General features: G+C 35.0%; 2 protein-coding genes across 3 annotated transcripts in view; both read right to left on the reverse strand.

The window, feature by feature from the left end:
- Positions 1-11483, reverse strand: part of LOC128519145 (adhesion G protein-coupled receptor E1-like) — an 89640-nt gene extending 78157 nt beyond the window's left edge. The window contains exons 1-2 of one of the 2 annotated variants that reach the window (XR_008357830.1): positions 10878-11483; positions 8270-8407 (exon numbers count right to left, since the gene is read on the reverse strand). The gene's annotated coding sequence lies outside the window, so the exon portion shown is untranslated. Of the gene's footprint in view, positions 1-8269; positions 8408-10877 lie in introns of those variants that run through there. The other variant, XM_053492749.1, reaches the window with a different exon arrangement.
- The window catches only part of LOC128519142 (adhesion G protein-coupled receptor E5), a 181557-nt gene extending 163781 nt beyond the window's left edge, over positions 1-17776 (reverse strand). The window contains exon 1 of the mRNA XM_053492739.1: positions 17584-17776. Within this exon, the coding sequence (XP_053348714.1) occupies positions 17584-17611 (28 nt within the window). The 5' untranslated portion in view covers positions 17612-17776. The remainder of the gene's footprint in view (positions 1-17583) is intronic.
- Between the last annotated feature and the right edge of the window lie 621 nt (positions 17777-18397).

Genomic DNA, 18397 nt, shown 5'->3' on the forward strand with positions numbered 1-18397 from the left:
TACGAGCATAATTTGTTCCGGAAGCGGGCTTGTATTCCAAAACACTCGTAAATTAAATCATATTTCCCATAAGAAATAATGAAAACCTAAAAAATAAATACATAAAAATATTTAATACAAAATATAAAGTAAAAATAAAACAAATTAACTTGCACTTTACCTTTAAAAAAAAAAAAAAAAAAATCTCAACAGATAAGTGTTTGTGTGTGTGTGTGTATGTGTGTGTGTGTGTTTGTGTATGTGTATAAATCTAAAAAAAAGCGGAGAAGAGGAATCAGTCCAATTATCTTCCCCTTCTTATCTTACACAGTAAACCTTTCTCCTCTCTTATTTGAATTTCTCTCTCTCTCTCTCTCTCTCTCTCCCTCTCTCTCACACACACACACACATTAATGGAAAGACTGTTTTGTCAGAAAAATTAGCAAGGAACATTGGTAATGACACGCGCGTGAGCGCATACTAACAGAATCACTGCTGTAACGTAAAACAAAAAAACAAATGAACAAATGAGATATGCATTTGGCTATCTCAGGGAGCCTAGGGCCTATACTGTAAATAAGCTGTTTTAACTATTTGGACTAGGAAAACTGATGCATCTTTGCCCCTTCACAATTTCCCCAGCAGTTGTTTCTACTTCCTCTTACACCAAATAAACAAGCTCCAAAACATTCAGCCAAACTTAGTACCATAAAGGATCTTTGTTTTTATTGTCTTGGGTCTTTATTGTCCTGTATTTGTCTTACACTTGCTGTGTATCTGCACTTTATATAGTCTTGTATAGAGGAATAAACATATCCTTTTTTACTTGACTGCAGAGCCGGAGTAGCACAGCCTTACTTAAAAGTCACATGTGCAGACTATTTTCTGCATGAACAGTAACCGTGCTTATATGCTTGACATGACAGAAGAAGTAGCTATTTTTCACTTTATGTACCATAGTGCAGTTCCACTGAACACAAACTCTGTTACCTAGTACAGCCCTGTGATGTAAAGATACAGGAGTAAAAAGAAGAGTATATAAGATCTAATTTATATTTAAGAATGGATAACTCAATATTATTGATTAAATATTGTAAATCATATCATTGAAGAATTCTTAATTACTTTAATGTTTCTGCCACAGGAAAGTCTTTAGGGCAAAGGTCATTATTCTTTGTCATATTTCATAAACATTAATAATTTTTTCCTATTGTTTTTCATTGCAAATGAGTAGGACTAAGAAACCCATGCATTGTAATACATAATATTTCTGGAATTGATCAGCTTTATTGAGGTAAAAGGCAGCAATGTGTAATTAAAAATTAGTCTGCTCTTTAAGATAAACTTAAACCACTAAAAGATGTGAATAGATGAGGCGATACAATCCTCAATGTTTTTTTTTTTCATTATTTTAAATTACACTGATGTAAACTGATAAATACTGATCCTCTCAGCCCGGAGTCACAAGGCAACTCTCTTTTTCTGCAGGAAATGATAAATATACTACAGCACATGTGAAAAGCAGCTCAGTGTTTTAGAGTATATACGTAGAACTGAGCTGGACATTTATCTTATCTTTAATCATTGTCAGCATATTGTGTATAAATACGTTGCTGCAAATATTTTTTCTCATTTAAAATGATCAGGATGAGCTACCAGGATGTTACACAGCCTTTCTTAGTATTTTTAAAAAAGATTAAAATCCAAAGAATGGATCATTTGAAAGAATGGGAAAGTCATGTTACAATGGCACAAAATTTCTGCCACATATTTTTATAGAATCTTTTTAATAAAATATTGGATTCTAATATAGCAGAAGATGTTCATTAGTTTTTCATTAGAGCAGTTCTGAAAGTCATGCAGCTGCAAATCATAAGTTTATATCATGCATTTTTTTTATATGTGGTTTCTATAGTAACAACTAACACACAGATCAGATTTCTACAAATATGGTGTATTTGTTGATATGGTCAATTTCCTGCAAGGAGATGTTTATGTAATATTTTATTAAAGAAATCACAAATTGTGCTCTCAGTAGTAAAGCTGTAACTTCAAAATTCTAACACAGGAAAGTCTTTGAAATAAGAAGTTTACACTTTGTGGCATGTCTTTTTTTTTACTTTAAAAAATGTGTGTGGTTGTGGCTCATATCTTTGATCAGAACTGTTATAACTGTTATAAGAAGGACTACACTTTTTGTTTAACCTGACTTTTCAGAATATCATTTATTTTAGGATGGTAAGAGTCACTCTGTTTTGCTCTGTGCCACAACACACCCTGCCCCTAATTATTTTCCTGTAACAGCTGGTCCTTATATATTTAATTCCCCATTTATCACTTAAATTTCCTAAAATCCTTAAATCTTCATTTTCTCCTGCTGTTAAGATAAGTATTTTAAGGTATAGAGTATAAATGCATTACTGGTAGAACATCAATATCCACAGAATCAGAGGTAGAAGTGTGGGAACAGTCGGGTTAAACTGCTGTCCACTGGACTCAGCACCTGTGAAGACAACGCTGGGTTTATTGTCCTCAGAATGTTTTCTGTTGTCTACAAGAAAAGTTTGCATGTGATCATAACATATTAGATCATGTGATCATACAACAGAGTCAAGCGAAACAATAAACATAAACATTCCACCTCACCTTTGCATTGAACACCTTGACTTGCATTAAACTTCTCCTGTTTGTTGGAGGCCACAAAACCTGAATGACACGTGCAGTAATAGGAACCTGCTGTGTTTCTGCACTCAGCATCAGGACCACAGATGCTTTGGTCATTACACTCATTAATGTCTGAAAGATCATAAAGATTCAGGTTTATCTTTAGTGTCCAGACAGGAATGAACTGAACACTCCATGAAGTCATCTGCTACCCTATTATACATTCACAAAACTAACTACTTATTGTGTTATAGGAATCTGTATTAGTGGTTTTAATTTTGTAGGATCTCATAATTCATTTGACAGATTTAGAGTTGACTTCATTTATAATTGTTTTATTAGTCAAACATGCAGTTTTATAAAGAATTGTGGTCAAAAGTTATGTTGTCATGTCATCAACATGGCCACCACAAACTACAGCACCCACTGCACGCTAGATTAGTGTTCACGTCCACCTGAACACTAAATAATCACACCTGGTACTTTTTTCTCTGCACTAGTTTAAATTCACTTGATACTCAATTCTATGTCTGATTCCTGGTTGTGTCCGTTACCTATTATCTTTGCTTTGTTCTGTAAAAGACTGATTAATTTTTACTGATGTTTTAATGCTATTTGCTTGTTACCTGAATATCTCCTGGCTGTGACCTTGACCTTGCTTTGTATTAGTTTAAACTCTCTGCTTCAGTTGCATCCAGCAAATCCTCTCAAATCTAACACATGTAAACAGCGAGGGTACCATTCTTAGAAATTAAGATTATTAAATCATACAATAAACCCATAACAAAAAGCGAGACATGTTTTATTAGTAGTCCAGTTTCTCTGTGGTTTGATGGTAAAATATTTGATGGTATAAAATATAATGACAAAATAGTGTTTTATGTCTACTTGACACTATTACTTTTCACTAGAACTTTTAGAACTCACTAATACTTTTCCTATAGAATGTTACTGCAGCAAAACTATGCAGAGCACATTCTTTTCTTTTCTTTTTCCAAACTGATTTTCTACAATAAATAACCAACAATATGATGTTGTGATGCAATAAAATTACAGCACCTCATCCAATGTTTATTTTTCTAGAGCAGCTGAGATTGCAGAAAAGCCTAGGAACCCATTTTAGTTTCTGCTGATTATTAAAACTAATAATCAAGCATGATAATCTCATGTTTCACCGTTCCATGTAACGTTTTGCTCCTGCCCGTTGCTGCACACAAAACCTGAATCTTACGTGCAGTAAAAGGAAGCAGGAGCGTTATGGCACGTGGCATTAGAGCCACAGATGACTTTGTTTTTCATACATTCATGGGAAAAACAAGAGCTAAGAGGTTCAGGCAGAGCCACAGTTTTGTCAATTGTTAAATTTTATACAGTATACATCACTTTATATTCATGTTTGTGGATGCCGATTGAGCCTATTTACAAATGACCCTTGTGGACACTGTGGAATGTAGAGGAATAGTTTGGGCATCTGAGGTATTCAAATGCAGGTAACAGGTGAAACTTGTGGCTACAGTAGCTATGGCAAAAACGTCAAACAAGAAGTTAGAGTGTTGAACTCATAAAAGGAAATTGTTACAGGAGAAAAATTATTCTGGGGTCTCTGTATTATTATTTCGCTTTGACTATTTGGCAACATTTATGATCCCTCACCTGGTGCAGTCATTAAGTATATGATCCACCATTTAAATCGTCATAAAAAAAATCTGCCAGAGTAGTCTATACTTCTAGTCTTATCAGAATATTTTAAGATAGTGTGACTTCAGGCTTTCATGATGTTGTATACCAATGAATTTCATCTTAAATTCATGTCCCCCCCAAAGAAATATGATATGCCTTGGTCGGACTTACCTTGATCACATAATTCATATTCATAAACCAACCTCTTTTTTTTTTACACATTCACCATATTCAAGTCCTTATCCTATATCACACATTACTTTAGCAGTTGAATCTCTGCTGAAGTAATGTGTAAACTCTTAAATATGTCTAATGAAAGACCTGCAGAAAAAGATTTACCCTTAGATCAGTTTACAACTGGGTATCTGTGTCACTACTACTACTTTTAATAATAATATTACAAAACTGTCACTGATTATTTTTTATAACACCATGATGTGGAGTGTTTTGCTCATGACATCAACAATGTCACTTTGTAACAATTTAATAAGAATGCTTTAAAAAAGCTACAACTGCCACTTTTGTGTAAATGCAAAACAGACTCACCCAGAAACAGCAGATATAGGCATCTTATGGTGAGGAGAAAGAAAACAGATTCGGACTGAACACAATGAACACTGATTAAACCCTAATTAAATGGAATAATAGAATAATATAATTGTTATCTAGGGCTTTTTATGAAATGAACATAGGTGTGTTCCACTGGGTAAACAGTCTTGCCCTTCTAAAGGGGGAACTCTGCAAGGCAGTTATGATGCTATATTAAGTCTCTCTGACTATTACGATAAAAAACACATCCTCTACAACTATAACTTTTTAGCAGTAAAGTGGGTTATTTATTTTAAAAAAATCATTAAATAAAGAAAATATCTGGCTTTAGTTTTGCCATCACTTGTTTAATAATGTAAAAAGTGGATTTTTTGTTGTTGTTGTTGAATCGAGTGCAACAGCATCACTAACGGAGATTTTTTTGTAATGAAAGAATGATATAATGATGCAAGAACTGATTCTGAGGCTGATTTCTTTCTGGCCCAGACGGCAGATTCATGCAGCCTGTCAGTGATTAAGTGAGCGATTACATAGAGTCATAAAAGAGTCATAGAGTCAGTGAAGGAAAATGTAAATGTAGATAGACTAAAGACATATTTTCCAATCAAAATCCAAGAAATGACAAAAGTGTAGGTTTAATGTTTTTTTCTAACTTGAACAAAAGCAGTAGAACTTTCCTATTTATCCTGTTTGCTATTTGGCAGAAACATGGCATTGAACAAAGAAGAGCATTGTGATAGAACACAACATTGTGTCATAAAACTTATATCAAAATGTTTAGCTGGATCTCTTGAGTGCGATAGAATGATCCTGACCATTTCTGAGTTATTTTCACAGTTATGTGAGCGCATACTAACAGAATCACTGCTGTAACGTAAAACAAAAAAACAAATGAACAAATGAGATATGCATTTGGCTATATCTCAGGGAGCCTAGGGCCTATACTGTAAATAAGCTGTTTTAACTATTTGGACTGGGAAAACTGATGCATCTTTGCCCCTTCACAATTTCCCCAGCAGTTGTTTCTACTTCCTCTTACACAAAATAAACAAGCTCCAAAACATTCATCCAAACTTAGTACCATGAAGGAGCTATGTTTTTATTGGGTCTTTATTGTCCTGTATTTGTCTTACACTTGCTGTGTATCTGCACTTTATGTAGTCTTGTATAGAGGAATAAACATATCCTTTTTGACTTGACTGCAGAGCAGGAGTAGCACAGCCTTACTTAAAAGTATATGTCACACATGCAGACTATTTTCTGCATGAACAGTAACCGTGCTTATATGCTTGACATGACAGAGGAAGTAGCTATTTTTCACTTTATGTACCATAGTGCAATTTCACTGAACACAAACTGTTTTAATAAGTAGAGCCCTGTGATGTAAAGATACAGGAGTAAAAAGAAGAGTATATAAGATCTAATTTATATTTAAGAATGGATAACTTAATATTATTGATTAAACATTGTAAATCATATCATTGAAAAATTCTTAATGACTTTAAGGTTTCTGCAACAGGAAAGTCTTTAGGGCAAAGGTCATTATTCTTTGTCATATTTCATGAACATTAATTATTTTTTCCTATTGTTTTTCATTGCAAATGAGTAGGACTAAGAAACCCATGCATTGTAATACATAATATTTCTGGAATTGATCAGCTTTATTGAGGTAAAAGGCAGCAATGTGTAATTAAAATTTAGTCTGCTCTTTAAGATAAACTTAAACCACTAAAAGATGTGAATAGATGAGGCGATACAATCCTCAATGTTTTTTTTTTTCATTATTTTAAATTACACTGATGTAAACTGATAAATACTGATCCTCTCAGCCCGGAGTCACAAGGCAACTCTCTTTTTCTGCAGGAAATGATAAATATACTACAGCACATGTGAAAAGCAGCTCAGTGTTTTAGAGTATATACGTAGAAGTCAGCTGGACATTTATCTTATCTTTAATCATTTGTCAGCATATTGTGTATAAATACGTTACTGCAAATATTTTTTCTCATTCTAAATGATCAGGGTGAGCTACCAGGATGTTACACAGCCTTTCTTAGTATTTTTTAAAAAGATTAAAATCCAAAGAATGGATCATTTGAAAGAATGGGAAAGTCATGTTACAATGGCACAAAATTTCCTGCCACACATTTTTATAGATATCTTTTTAATAAAATATTAAATATTTAAATGTTTACGTGTTGGATTCTAATATAGCAGAAGATGTTCATTAGTTTTTCATTAGAGCAGTTCTGAAAGTCATGCGGCTGCAAATCACAGGTTTATATCATGCATTTTTTTCTCATATGTGCGTTCTATAGTAACAACTAACACACAGATCAGATTTCTAAAAATATGGTGTATTTGTTGATATGGTGAATTTCCTACAAGGAGATGTTCATGTTATATTTTATAAAAGAAATCACAAATTGTGCTCTCAGTAGTAAAGCTGTAACTTCCAAATTCTGACACAGGAAAGTCTTTGAAATGAGAAGTTTACAGTACACTTTGTGGCACGCCTTTTACTTTACTAAAATTTTTTAGTATTTATTCACTTTAACGTTTTTTTAAAATGTGTGTGGTTGTGGCTAATTATATCTTTTATGAGAACTGTTATAACTGTTATAAGAAGGCCTACACTTTTTGTTTAACCTAACTTTTCAGAATATTATTCATTTTAGGACGGTAAGAGTCACTCTGTTTTGCTCTGTGCTACAACACACCCTGCCCCTAATTATTTTCCTGTAACAGCTGGTCCTTATATATTTAATTCCCCATTCATCAAATGTCAAGTTATTATTGCAGTCAGAAGTTGACATAGACTTATGAACATGACTCTCATGGTAACATTGGGTTTGCAGTTAATCCTTTGCAGTGATCTTCATCTAGGCTGTAAACAATTTATTTAAGTTTGGAATTTCAGAAAACAACACAGAGACAAAATTATACATGCAACATCATAAATGTAAATAAAACTTCTGGTAAATGAAGGTGAAAACTGATTTTGCATTTGCAAAAGACTTCATGCTGACTATGATGAGGAGACTATTAGCTGCAGTAAAACATGTGAATGGTGCAAACATTTTAAAGAAGGCCGTACAGTATGTCTGTGGATGATGATCCTGGCTGAGGATGCTTGAAGCTCGCTGCAGTTGTTCATGTGAACATTCAATGAGTGGAATGCCTGATCCCTTAAAAATTAACGGATAACACCCCTCGTATAGTACTGTACATGTATGCTATGTAAATACAGTTACATTTGTTTTAAAATGACCTGGATTGTGCAGTACAATTTTGCTGTTTATTCCTGCATCTTACTACTGGTACTCTTCCTAAAGCCTGGAATGAATTTTGTACTAATAATTTTTTCATTAATTTCTAAGATTTTTCTAAGAATCTTCATTTTCTCCTGCTGTTAAGATAAGTATTTTAAGGTATAGAGTATAAATGTGTCACTGGTAGAAGATCAATATCCACAGAATCAGAGGTAGAAGTGTGGGAACAGTCGGGTTAAACTGCTGTACACTGGACTCAGCACCTGTAAAGAAAACGCTAGGTTTATTGTCCTCAGAATGTTTTCTGTTGTCTTTAAGAAAAGTTTACATGTGATCATAACATATAAGATTATGTGATCTAATATTTAGACATTCCACCTCACCTTTGCAATGAACACCTCTGTAATAGTTTAAGTTCACTCAATACTGATTCCTATCAAGTATTTGCTCAGCATATCATATCCGACCTCATATCATGTCTGATTCCTGGTTGTGGTCTTTATCTATTATCTTTACTGATCAATTTTTACTAAAGTTTTAATGCTATTTGCTCATCACCTGACTATCTCATGGTTGTGACCTTGACCCTGCTTTGTGTTAGTTTAAACTGTGTGCTGCAGTTTCATCCAGCAAATCCTCTCAAATCTAACACATGTAAACAGCGAGGGTACCATTCTGTAGTTTGTATTTATCATTGATTATTTTAAATAATATTTATTATTTATATATACAGTAGCGTTCAAAATAATAGCAGTCCAATATCAGTAACCAGATCAATAATTGTTTTTGAGAAAAAATATATTTCTTCATGGTTAATGTTTTACTTGTAGGTGTGGTGGAGTAATAGAAAACCAACAGACCCAACAGTCATGATTGGATGCTCCTGATTCTGTGTAATTTAATCATTAATTGAAATGGGGCATGTTCAAAATAACAGCAGTGTAGAGTTCAATTGGAGAGGTAAATTATTTTGTGAAAAACAAGTGTCAAACAAATTTCCTTTATTTAAGGATAAATGCGGAAAAGTTGTCCTGTGCATTTCCCTCTAAAAATCTGAGTAAAACGGGTCGTTTCAGACATTGTTCAGAAGAACAGCGTACTTTAATTCAAAAGTTGATTAGAGATGGGAAAACATACAAGGAAGTGCACAAATGATAGGCTGCTCTGCTAAAATGATATAAAATACCTTAAAATGGAGATCAAAACCAGAAAGATGTGGAAGAAAATGGAAAACTACAATTTGAATGGATCGAAGAATAACAAAATTGGTAAAGACTCAGCCAATGATCAGTTCCAGCATGGTCAAAGAACACCTAAAGTTACTTGTGAGTACTGTTACTATATAAGAAGATGGTTATGTGAAGCCAAGCTATCAGCAAGAAGTCCCATTGTAAAAAAAAATACATGTGCTGAAGAGGCTACAGTTCGCCAAAAAACACACTGACTGGCCTAAAGAGAAATGGCACAATATTTTGGGTCTAGAGGCCGTAGAAAGTTTGACAGGCCCCCAAACACTGAATTCAAACCACAGAACACTGTGAAGACAGTGAAGCATGGAGCCACAAGCATCATGATATGGGGATGCTTCTCATACTATGGTGTTGGGTCTATTTATTAAATTTCAGGGATCATGGATCAATTTGAGTAGATCAGAATACTTAAAGAGGTTATGTTGCCTTATGCCGAAGAGGAAATGCCCTTGAAATGGGTGTTTAAACAAGACAACGACCCCAGACACTCCAGTAAGCAAGAAGCATCTTGGTTCCAGACCAACAAGATTGACGTTATGGAGTGTCCAGCCCAATCCCCAGACCCTAATCCAATAGAAAAGTTCTGGCCTGACAACAAAAATGCTGTTTCTGAGGTAAAACCAAGAAATACAGAGGAATTGTTGCGTGTAGTACAATTGTCACAGATGTGAAGCAATTCTCAGAAATCATGGTTATACAACTAAATATTAGTTTAGAGATGCACAAGAAATATTAAACTTCAAGCATTATGGTTTAAACGGTAAATTCATCACTTTGTAAAGATGAATGATGACACTGCTATTTTTTGAACAGACTAATATTTGTTTTTCTTCACTTTCTGTAAACTAATAATGCATTTAGCACATTTTCTTTATGTTGTGTGGTCTCCAATGCATTTGTGTGATTAAATTAAAAGTTATCATATGGATATGGAGCATTACTCACTTTCTTTTTTTTAACACACTGTTATTATTTTGAACACAACTGTGTGTGTGTGTGTATATATATATATAAAAAAAAAAAAAATAAAAAAAAAAATATATATATATATATATATATATATATATATATATATATATATATATATATATATATATACCATTATTATCCCATATATATATATTCCCAGTTTCTTTTTTCTTACATGTAAGCTAATGTAGTGTATTCTGTATAAAGTGGTGTGGTTTAATGCATTAAATGCTCTAAAATGTATCATGATGAAGGTTTACTATAAAACTAGAGTAAACACAGTAGTACCTTTAAGAGTCTATCACAGATATTCACAGAATTCTGTATACAAATGTGTTTTACAAATCCTTGCTACAATGTCAAATTTATTCCTGTCATTTGGGTAGACATGAAAGTGAGCTTATTACATTAAGTTTAGATAATTTTACAGCAGAGTTAATAAAAACTATAAACGTATGAACATAAAAAGTCCTCATGCTTGTTACTTTCATCCCTTAGCTAATTCATGTCTCACCGTTGCATGAAACACTTTGACTTGCAATAAACTGCTCCTGTCCGTTGCTCGCCACAAAACCAGAAACACACGTGCAGTAATAGGAACCAGGGGTGTTATGGCATCTAGCATTAGAGCCACAGATGACTTTGTTTGTCTCACACTCATTAATGTCTGAGACAGAACAACAAAAGCAGAGGTTCAGGTTTATCCTTAATGTAGCATTAATACAGGAATCAATATCAGAGAATATTACAGACATACTGACCTTTGCATTGTTCACCATTCTCCTGAGTAAAATTAACATTCCGTGATTTTGTCTGGTACCCCGTTACACACTGACAGTAGTAGCTACCTTTTGTGTTGTAGCAAGTTGCATTTGCACCACATATTGGGACTTCATACTTACACTCATCATCATCTGTGTTATAGGATGAAGATCACATATGAAGAATAAATAGAAGAAACATTAGAGAATAAAACATTAGATTCTTCTGATTTCAAATTACAGTCATGACAGTAAATCAGTTATTATCAGTGGTGGACAGTAAGGAATTAGATTTTCTCATGTTACTGGAATTGAGTAGATTGTTTTACTTATTCACCTTAAATATGTTTTGTGTGAAGTATTTTTTTTTTACATTTTAAATCACATCTGTTACTGTTAAGTAAAAAAACATAAAAACAAAACAATGAACAGCACAGTGGATACAGCACTGAATAATGTGGAGAAGAACAAACTGGCACTTAAATCAATAGAAAGTAAGATGAAGACAGTCAGGTCAGACACCAGTGGTGGAGACTAGGGCTGTAGTGGAGGCTAAACACTCGGGAGCCCTTACCCTCCTCCGACTAGTTTTAATGCCGTTTTAAAATTTGCTAAAAAAAAATTCTAGATCGGCTTTTTAACAACTCAGGTCAGGCTGAAGCCACACTACACAAGTTTGTACAGGAATTTTGTATAGAATTCAAAATGGTGCCAAAGCCCAAGTGTAGGGTCTTAGTACAGTTTAGAAGTGACAAGTGTGTGAGGAGAGCAATATATCAGAAGTGTTTGATCTTTTTAGAGTCGACTTTGGACGCTGTTGTGTGTATGCACTGGTCACCAACTCACCTGGGAATGTGGCCCGTCAATAGCCAATCAACATAAGGAGGTGGGATCTTTCGCTCCCCCCGGTCATTCATTCATTCATTCATTCATTCATTCATTCATTCATTTATTTAATCATTTATTTATTTATCATGTGGTGACGTGTAAAAAAGAAACATCATGTGCGTGTGTGCTTGGTGAGCGAGTGGGGAGAAAAAGTTTACAGTGAAAGTAAACTAAAGCCAAATCAAGTGCAGAAATGGTGCTGTTTTTTTTTAAGCGCACATTAAAACTGCTGCTGTCTGTCAAGGCTGCCTTAATGCAGGGGCTTAGCTGAGCTGAAGGGCCTACTGAGATTAGGGAGCCATAAAAAAAACATAGTTTTGTAACTTTTATATCCATCACTTTACGTATATTCATGTTTGTGGCTGCCGATTGAGCCAATTTACATTTGACCCTTGTGGGCACCGTGACACAGAATGTAGAGAAATAGTTTGGGCATCTAAGGTATTCAAATGCAGGTTACAGGTAACACTTGTGACTAGCTAGGGCAAAAATGTCAAACAAGAAGTAAGAGCGTTGTGTTCATAAAAGTAAATCATAATATGGGGATGCTTTCTCTCTACAGGAAAGAAAATATTCTGGGGTCTCTGTATTATTATTTCGCTTTGACTATTTGGCAACATTTATGATTCCTCACCTGGTGCAGTCATTAAGTATATAATCCACCAATTTTAAGTCGTCATAAAAAATCTGCATAGCCAGCTGAATAGTCTATACTTTTAGTCTTAACAGAATATTTTAAGATTGTGAAAGTTATATAGTGTTGCTTCAGCCTTATTCGTATTGTTTTACCAGATCAAACCATATATATATATATATATATATATATATATATATATATATACACACTGTATATATATATATACTCAGCAAAAAAGAAACGTCCCTTTTTCAGGACTGTGTATTTCAACAATAATGTTGTAAAAATCCAAATAACTTTACAGATCTTCATTGTAAAGGGTTTAAACAGGGTCCCTGCTCATCTGCGTGAACGTGCAGGGAGGCATGCTGCAGGGAGGCATGAGGACTGCTGATGTGGCTAGGACGATAAATCGCCATGTCCGCACTGTGAGACGCCTAAGACAGCGCTACAGGGAGACAGGAAGGACAGCTGATCATCCTCGCAGTGGAAGACCACGTGTAACAACACCTGTACAGGATCGGTACATCCGAATATCACACCTGCGTGACAGGTACAGGATGGCCACAACAACTGCCCGAGTCACACCAGGAACACACAATCCCTCCATCAGTGCTCAGACTGTCCGCAATAGGCAGTCCATGAGGAGGAGATGAACTGCAGGACTTCAAGCAGCTGGTGGCCACACCAGATACTGACTGGTACTTTTGATTTTGAGCCTCCCTTCATTCAGGGACACCTTGTGAAACATTTATCGCCCTAGCCACATCAGCAGTCCTCATGCCTCCCTGCAGCATGCCTAATGCACGTTCACGCAGATGAGCAGGGACCCTGGGCATCTTTCTTTGGGTGTTTTTCACAGTCGGTAGACAAATCTCTTTAGTGTCCTGCGTTTTTAGAACTGTGACCTTAAATGCCTACTTTCTGTAAGCTGTTAAGGTCTTAACAACCATTCCACAGGTGCATGTTAATTAATTGATTATGGTTAATTGAACATGCATGGAAAACATTGTTTAAACCCTTTACAATAAAGATCTGTAAAGTTATTTTGATTTTTACAACATTATTGTTGAAATACACAGTCCTGAAAAAGGGGCGTTTCTTTTTTTTGCTAAGTATATATATATATATATATATATATATATATATACTCAACAAAAATATAAACGGCTCACCTTTGTTTCTGCTCCGATTTTTCAGGAGATGGACTTAAAGATCTTAAATTTATTCCAGATACACAATATTACCATTTCTCTCAAACATTGTTCACAAATCAGTCTAAATGTGTGATAGTGAGCACTTCTGCTTTGCTGAGATAATCCATCCCACCTCACAGGTGTGCCACATCAAGATGCTGATCTGACATCATGAGTAGTGCACAGGTGTACCTTATACTGCCCACAATAAAAGGCCACCCTGATTAATATTTTTAATGGACTTAAACTATGGTTATTTCTTACATACTGTTGTTTAACAATGAATTTCATTTTAAATTCATACCCCCCCCCCAAAGAAATATGGTCTGACCTACCTTGATCACATAATTCATATTTATAAATCAACCTCTTTTTTTTTTATACCACTACAGGTACATCCCTGGTGTTTACCCAACTAAAAGTTGGCCTGTTGTGGGAACATGTTTTATTTTATCTCACTTCAATTTGTAATGACGTTACCTTAATTAAACAGCATTTATATCTTATTGTCATTTTTGTACTACACAGGAAGTACTCCCATCCCCCTCTGTTAAAACAGTAATGAGTACATTTTAAATGAGTTACTTTTTGACTTTTTGAGTAGATTTTTAGACTGGTACTTTTACTTGAATAGCATGTTTTAGTGCACTTTCCACCTCTGGTTATTATGATGAAAGCTCTTAGGTGACTGAGCATATTGTTGTTTTCTCTATAAACTGTGTGTATTAATGCTAAAAGTTTACATAACACAGATGACATCAGCTCAGTTTTAAAGAAAAAAAGTGTTTTCGGGACAAAATGCAGGCATTAAATTATGCATGCACAAAATCATTATAATATTTTTTGCAGGTTTGTCCTTACCTACACATTGGTCATTGTCAGTTATATATCCTTTAGCACATGTTTCTTGAGCGGTCACGTCCTTTAACACGGCGAACAGAAGACCTGCAGGAAAAGATTTACCTTTAGATCAGTTTACAACTGGATATCTGTGTTACTGATACTACTGATAATCAGTGTTGGGTGTAACGCGTTAGAGTACTTGGATTACTTTTTTGATGTAACAAGTAATCTAACACTGTAGGTCCATCATTTAAATACTCACTTACAGTATTTCGTTATTTTAAAAAAGGTAATCCGTTATTCAGACAATTTATGTAATCCGAGAGGCCGACAGCAGTCATTTCCAATCTGTTAGTGTGTGTGTGTGTGTGTGTCTGTGTGTGTGTAAGTGAAAGTCGTCCTACAAGCCCCACCCCCGATAACCTGCCTCCCTCTGTTATACCCCTATCCCACCTATACAGTTTGACTATACGAGGGCAGACGCGCAGAAAGATGGAAACCTAATCACAGCGACAAAACTCGCAGTGAATCATGATGAACTGTACTTACGGCCATCGCGCGAAACCGTGTAGGTGAGATAGGGGTATTAGTAGTTAACAGATTATGGGTCAAACAAATGATGGTAGAATAATTATAAAGGTCTTGACTAAAACTACATGGATGAGGAATCACAAAGGAGTTTTCTGCAGTGGAAAAGTACTCAACTAGTTACTTTTATCAGAAATGAATGCTGATACTTATCACTAATACTGATAATAATAATAGAAGAAGATATATAAGAAGAAGAAGAAGAAGACATAATACGATAATAAAATGTATGAAAACAATATGGCATGATAATTGGTACGGCAACAAATATGATATCAGGAAATGTAATAAAGAATACAATAATTGAAAACAATTAAATAAAAGTAAACTGAATTATAAATTCATAAATACCTAAACAGGAAGTTTTTTTTAATAAATTGTAAATGAACAAACTAAACAATGTGCATCCTGAGCTTAAGGAAAGCTGGCACCACCAATTTGAAGAGTAATAACAAAAGCAGGTCTCTCAATTTTATCTTTATTTCCAGAGAATATTTTTGAAAGATTCTAGGTAAAGTGTTGATGTGTAAGAGTAAACAGTAATATTTAATATAAATAATCAAAGTATAATATGTTACAGTAAATAGAAATTTGGAATCTTGACATATCTAACTAGATCATACCATGGTATCAGATCTGATTTGTCTTTAGCAAAATGCATTAGATAGATAATAATCCTATTGACCTGGTTTTACTTTAAGTTAAATTTTGTGTGTCGGTCTGACGATTTTATAATTACAATTTATTCACAATATTTACAAATTAAAAGGATACAATAATAAAGTATTCTAGTTGCATAAAACAGTTATGGATTGAGCTACTGAACCCTACTGCAGCTTCAAGCACTCTGTGTCTGACCCGTGTTAATATGTTTAACTTCAGTCATGTTTATAACCATTATATTGACTTGCAGGTGGTAATGAGATTGTGCCCCTTTAAAAGAACTTGCAATCATTATGTGGAGGCATCAAACATGTAGGCAGGACAAGCGAATATTTTACTGTCTTATAAACAGTGAGATTTATTTTAGTCATCAAGCACCATGATGAAACTGGATCTCATGAAGACCTTCCCAGGAAAGCAAGACCAAAACCTACCTCTTCTGCAGAGGAGAAGTTTATTTAGAATTGCCAGCCTCAGAAATCACCAATTAACATTACATCAGATGAGACCTGTTATAAACGCTTTACAGAACATAAGTAGCAGACACATCTTACACTATCACATCTCTTAGACACATCTCTCAATATCGACTGTTCAGAAGAGATTACTGCATATTGTGTATGCCTTCAGCATTGTTTTAAAGTGTAAAAATACATGAAAATCAGCAAAGAACATGGAATTAGAAGGGGTGTCCAAACTTTTGACAGGTAGTGTATAGTCAATAATCTGGTGAGACCTTCAACAGGTGTTTATTGAGTATTTATGGTCTCGAGTGTCCATCACTGGGAAACTCTTTAGGACAGAGAAGCTTGTTTTTTATTGTAACATCACTACCATGACAAGATCAAGTTTTTTTTCTTTTTCATATTAACCTCAAGAAAAAGAAAATGAGACATTAATAAGAGGATGCCTGTATACAGCCTACAGTAAGTGTGAACTAAGGTGTGAAACTGATGTTTTAACATTGAAAAGTACAGTATGTTCTTTAGGCCATGAAAGGCATTTACAGAAGACTTACAGCACAGTACAGTGATGAGCCTTTTAGCTGCAGATAAACATGTGAATGACGCAAACATTTGAAAGAAAGCTGTGTGTCTGTAAATGACTATCCCTGAGGTGGCTCAGAGCCCACTGCAGTCGTTCTTGAGAACAATCAGCGAGTGGAACATATGAACGCATAAAAAAAACTTGATGGTATCCTGCACTAGTGAAATGCTGGGGTAAGTGCATTAGTGTAGGAAGGGATTATATAGAGAAATAAATGGAGTTTTTATTCTCTTAACAGAACTGTTTCCCAGTTTGACCTGAATGCCCCTTGCAGTTGTTATAGAAAATAATCAGCACTTAGGTGGAAACTGTAAGTCCACTTCATCACACCAGTGTCACTGATTATTGTACTAGAACAGCATGATGTGGAGTGTTTTATTCGTTACATACTGTACACTGCATTTATATTCCAATAGACAAAACTCATCAATTAATTACAAATGCTAAATTTCACACACTGATAGTCAGATTTCACCATGTCAGTGACACTTGCAATATCATGGAGTTTTGCAAAGATCGAACAGGAAAGTAGTACAATTACAAAACTACATCTGTAACCACTGACATGGAAACCAAACCAAAATAGATGTGACTCACCAAGAAACAGCAGAAACAGGTGGCTCATTGTGAGAAAGAATAAAACAGATCCAAACTGCACACACTAACCACTGATTAAATCCTGCTCTCAGGCATTAAATTAAATTATAATACAGTCACTGTTTGTTGCTTTCTGTTTCAGTACTGCCCTAATAACACACTCAAGAGATCCCCAGCTCTCCCTCTCTTTAAATATATAGATGCAAATTGTCTCTCAAACTCACAACTGAAATGAAGGGGAGGGTTTCACTGGGTGAGCAGTGTGAGTCCGGCCCCTCTAGATATACACAGTCTCCATGATCAACTAAGAAATAATCTAATGCAACCACGGGAAGGTCACAATCCAGTGTCTCCTCGTGCCAGTTCCAAGTCTAGATAAATGCAGAGGGTTGTGACAGGAAGGGTATCAGACGTAAAAACATTTGCCAAATCAAATGATGTGAATCACTAAGAGGACTTCCATACCAGTCGAGGCCCAGGTTAACAACGACCGCCACTGTTGCTCTTGACCTACAGGGTGCTGGTGGAAATAGGGCTACTGTTGATGGAATGTGTGTTCGTAGGCAGAAAGAGAAATGAAAATGCAAGAGTTAGGAGTGACAGTAGAGATTTTGAATGTTGGGACTATCACAGGAAAGGCAAGAGAGTTGGTTAACATGATGCTAAGAAGGAAGGTGGATATACTGTGTGTCCAGGAGACCAGGTGGAAAGGTATCAGGGCTAAAAGCTTAGGAGCAGGGTTCAAGTTTTACTATGGTGTGGATAGGAAAAGAAATGGAGTAGAAGTTATCCTAAAAGAGGAGTTTGTAAGGAA

This window comes from Clarias gariepinus, chromosome 3, assembly GCF_024256425.1.
Source record: "Clarias gariepinus isolate MV-2021 ecotype Netherlands chromosome 3, CGAR_prim_01v2, whole genome shotgun sequence".
Classification (NCBI taxonomy): Eukaryota; Metazoa; Chordata; class Actinopteri; order Siluriformes; family Clariidae; genus Clarias; species Clarias gariepinus.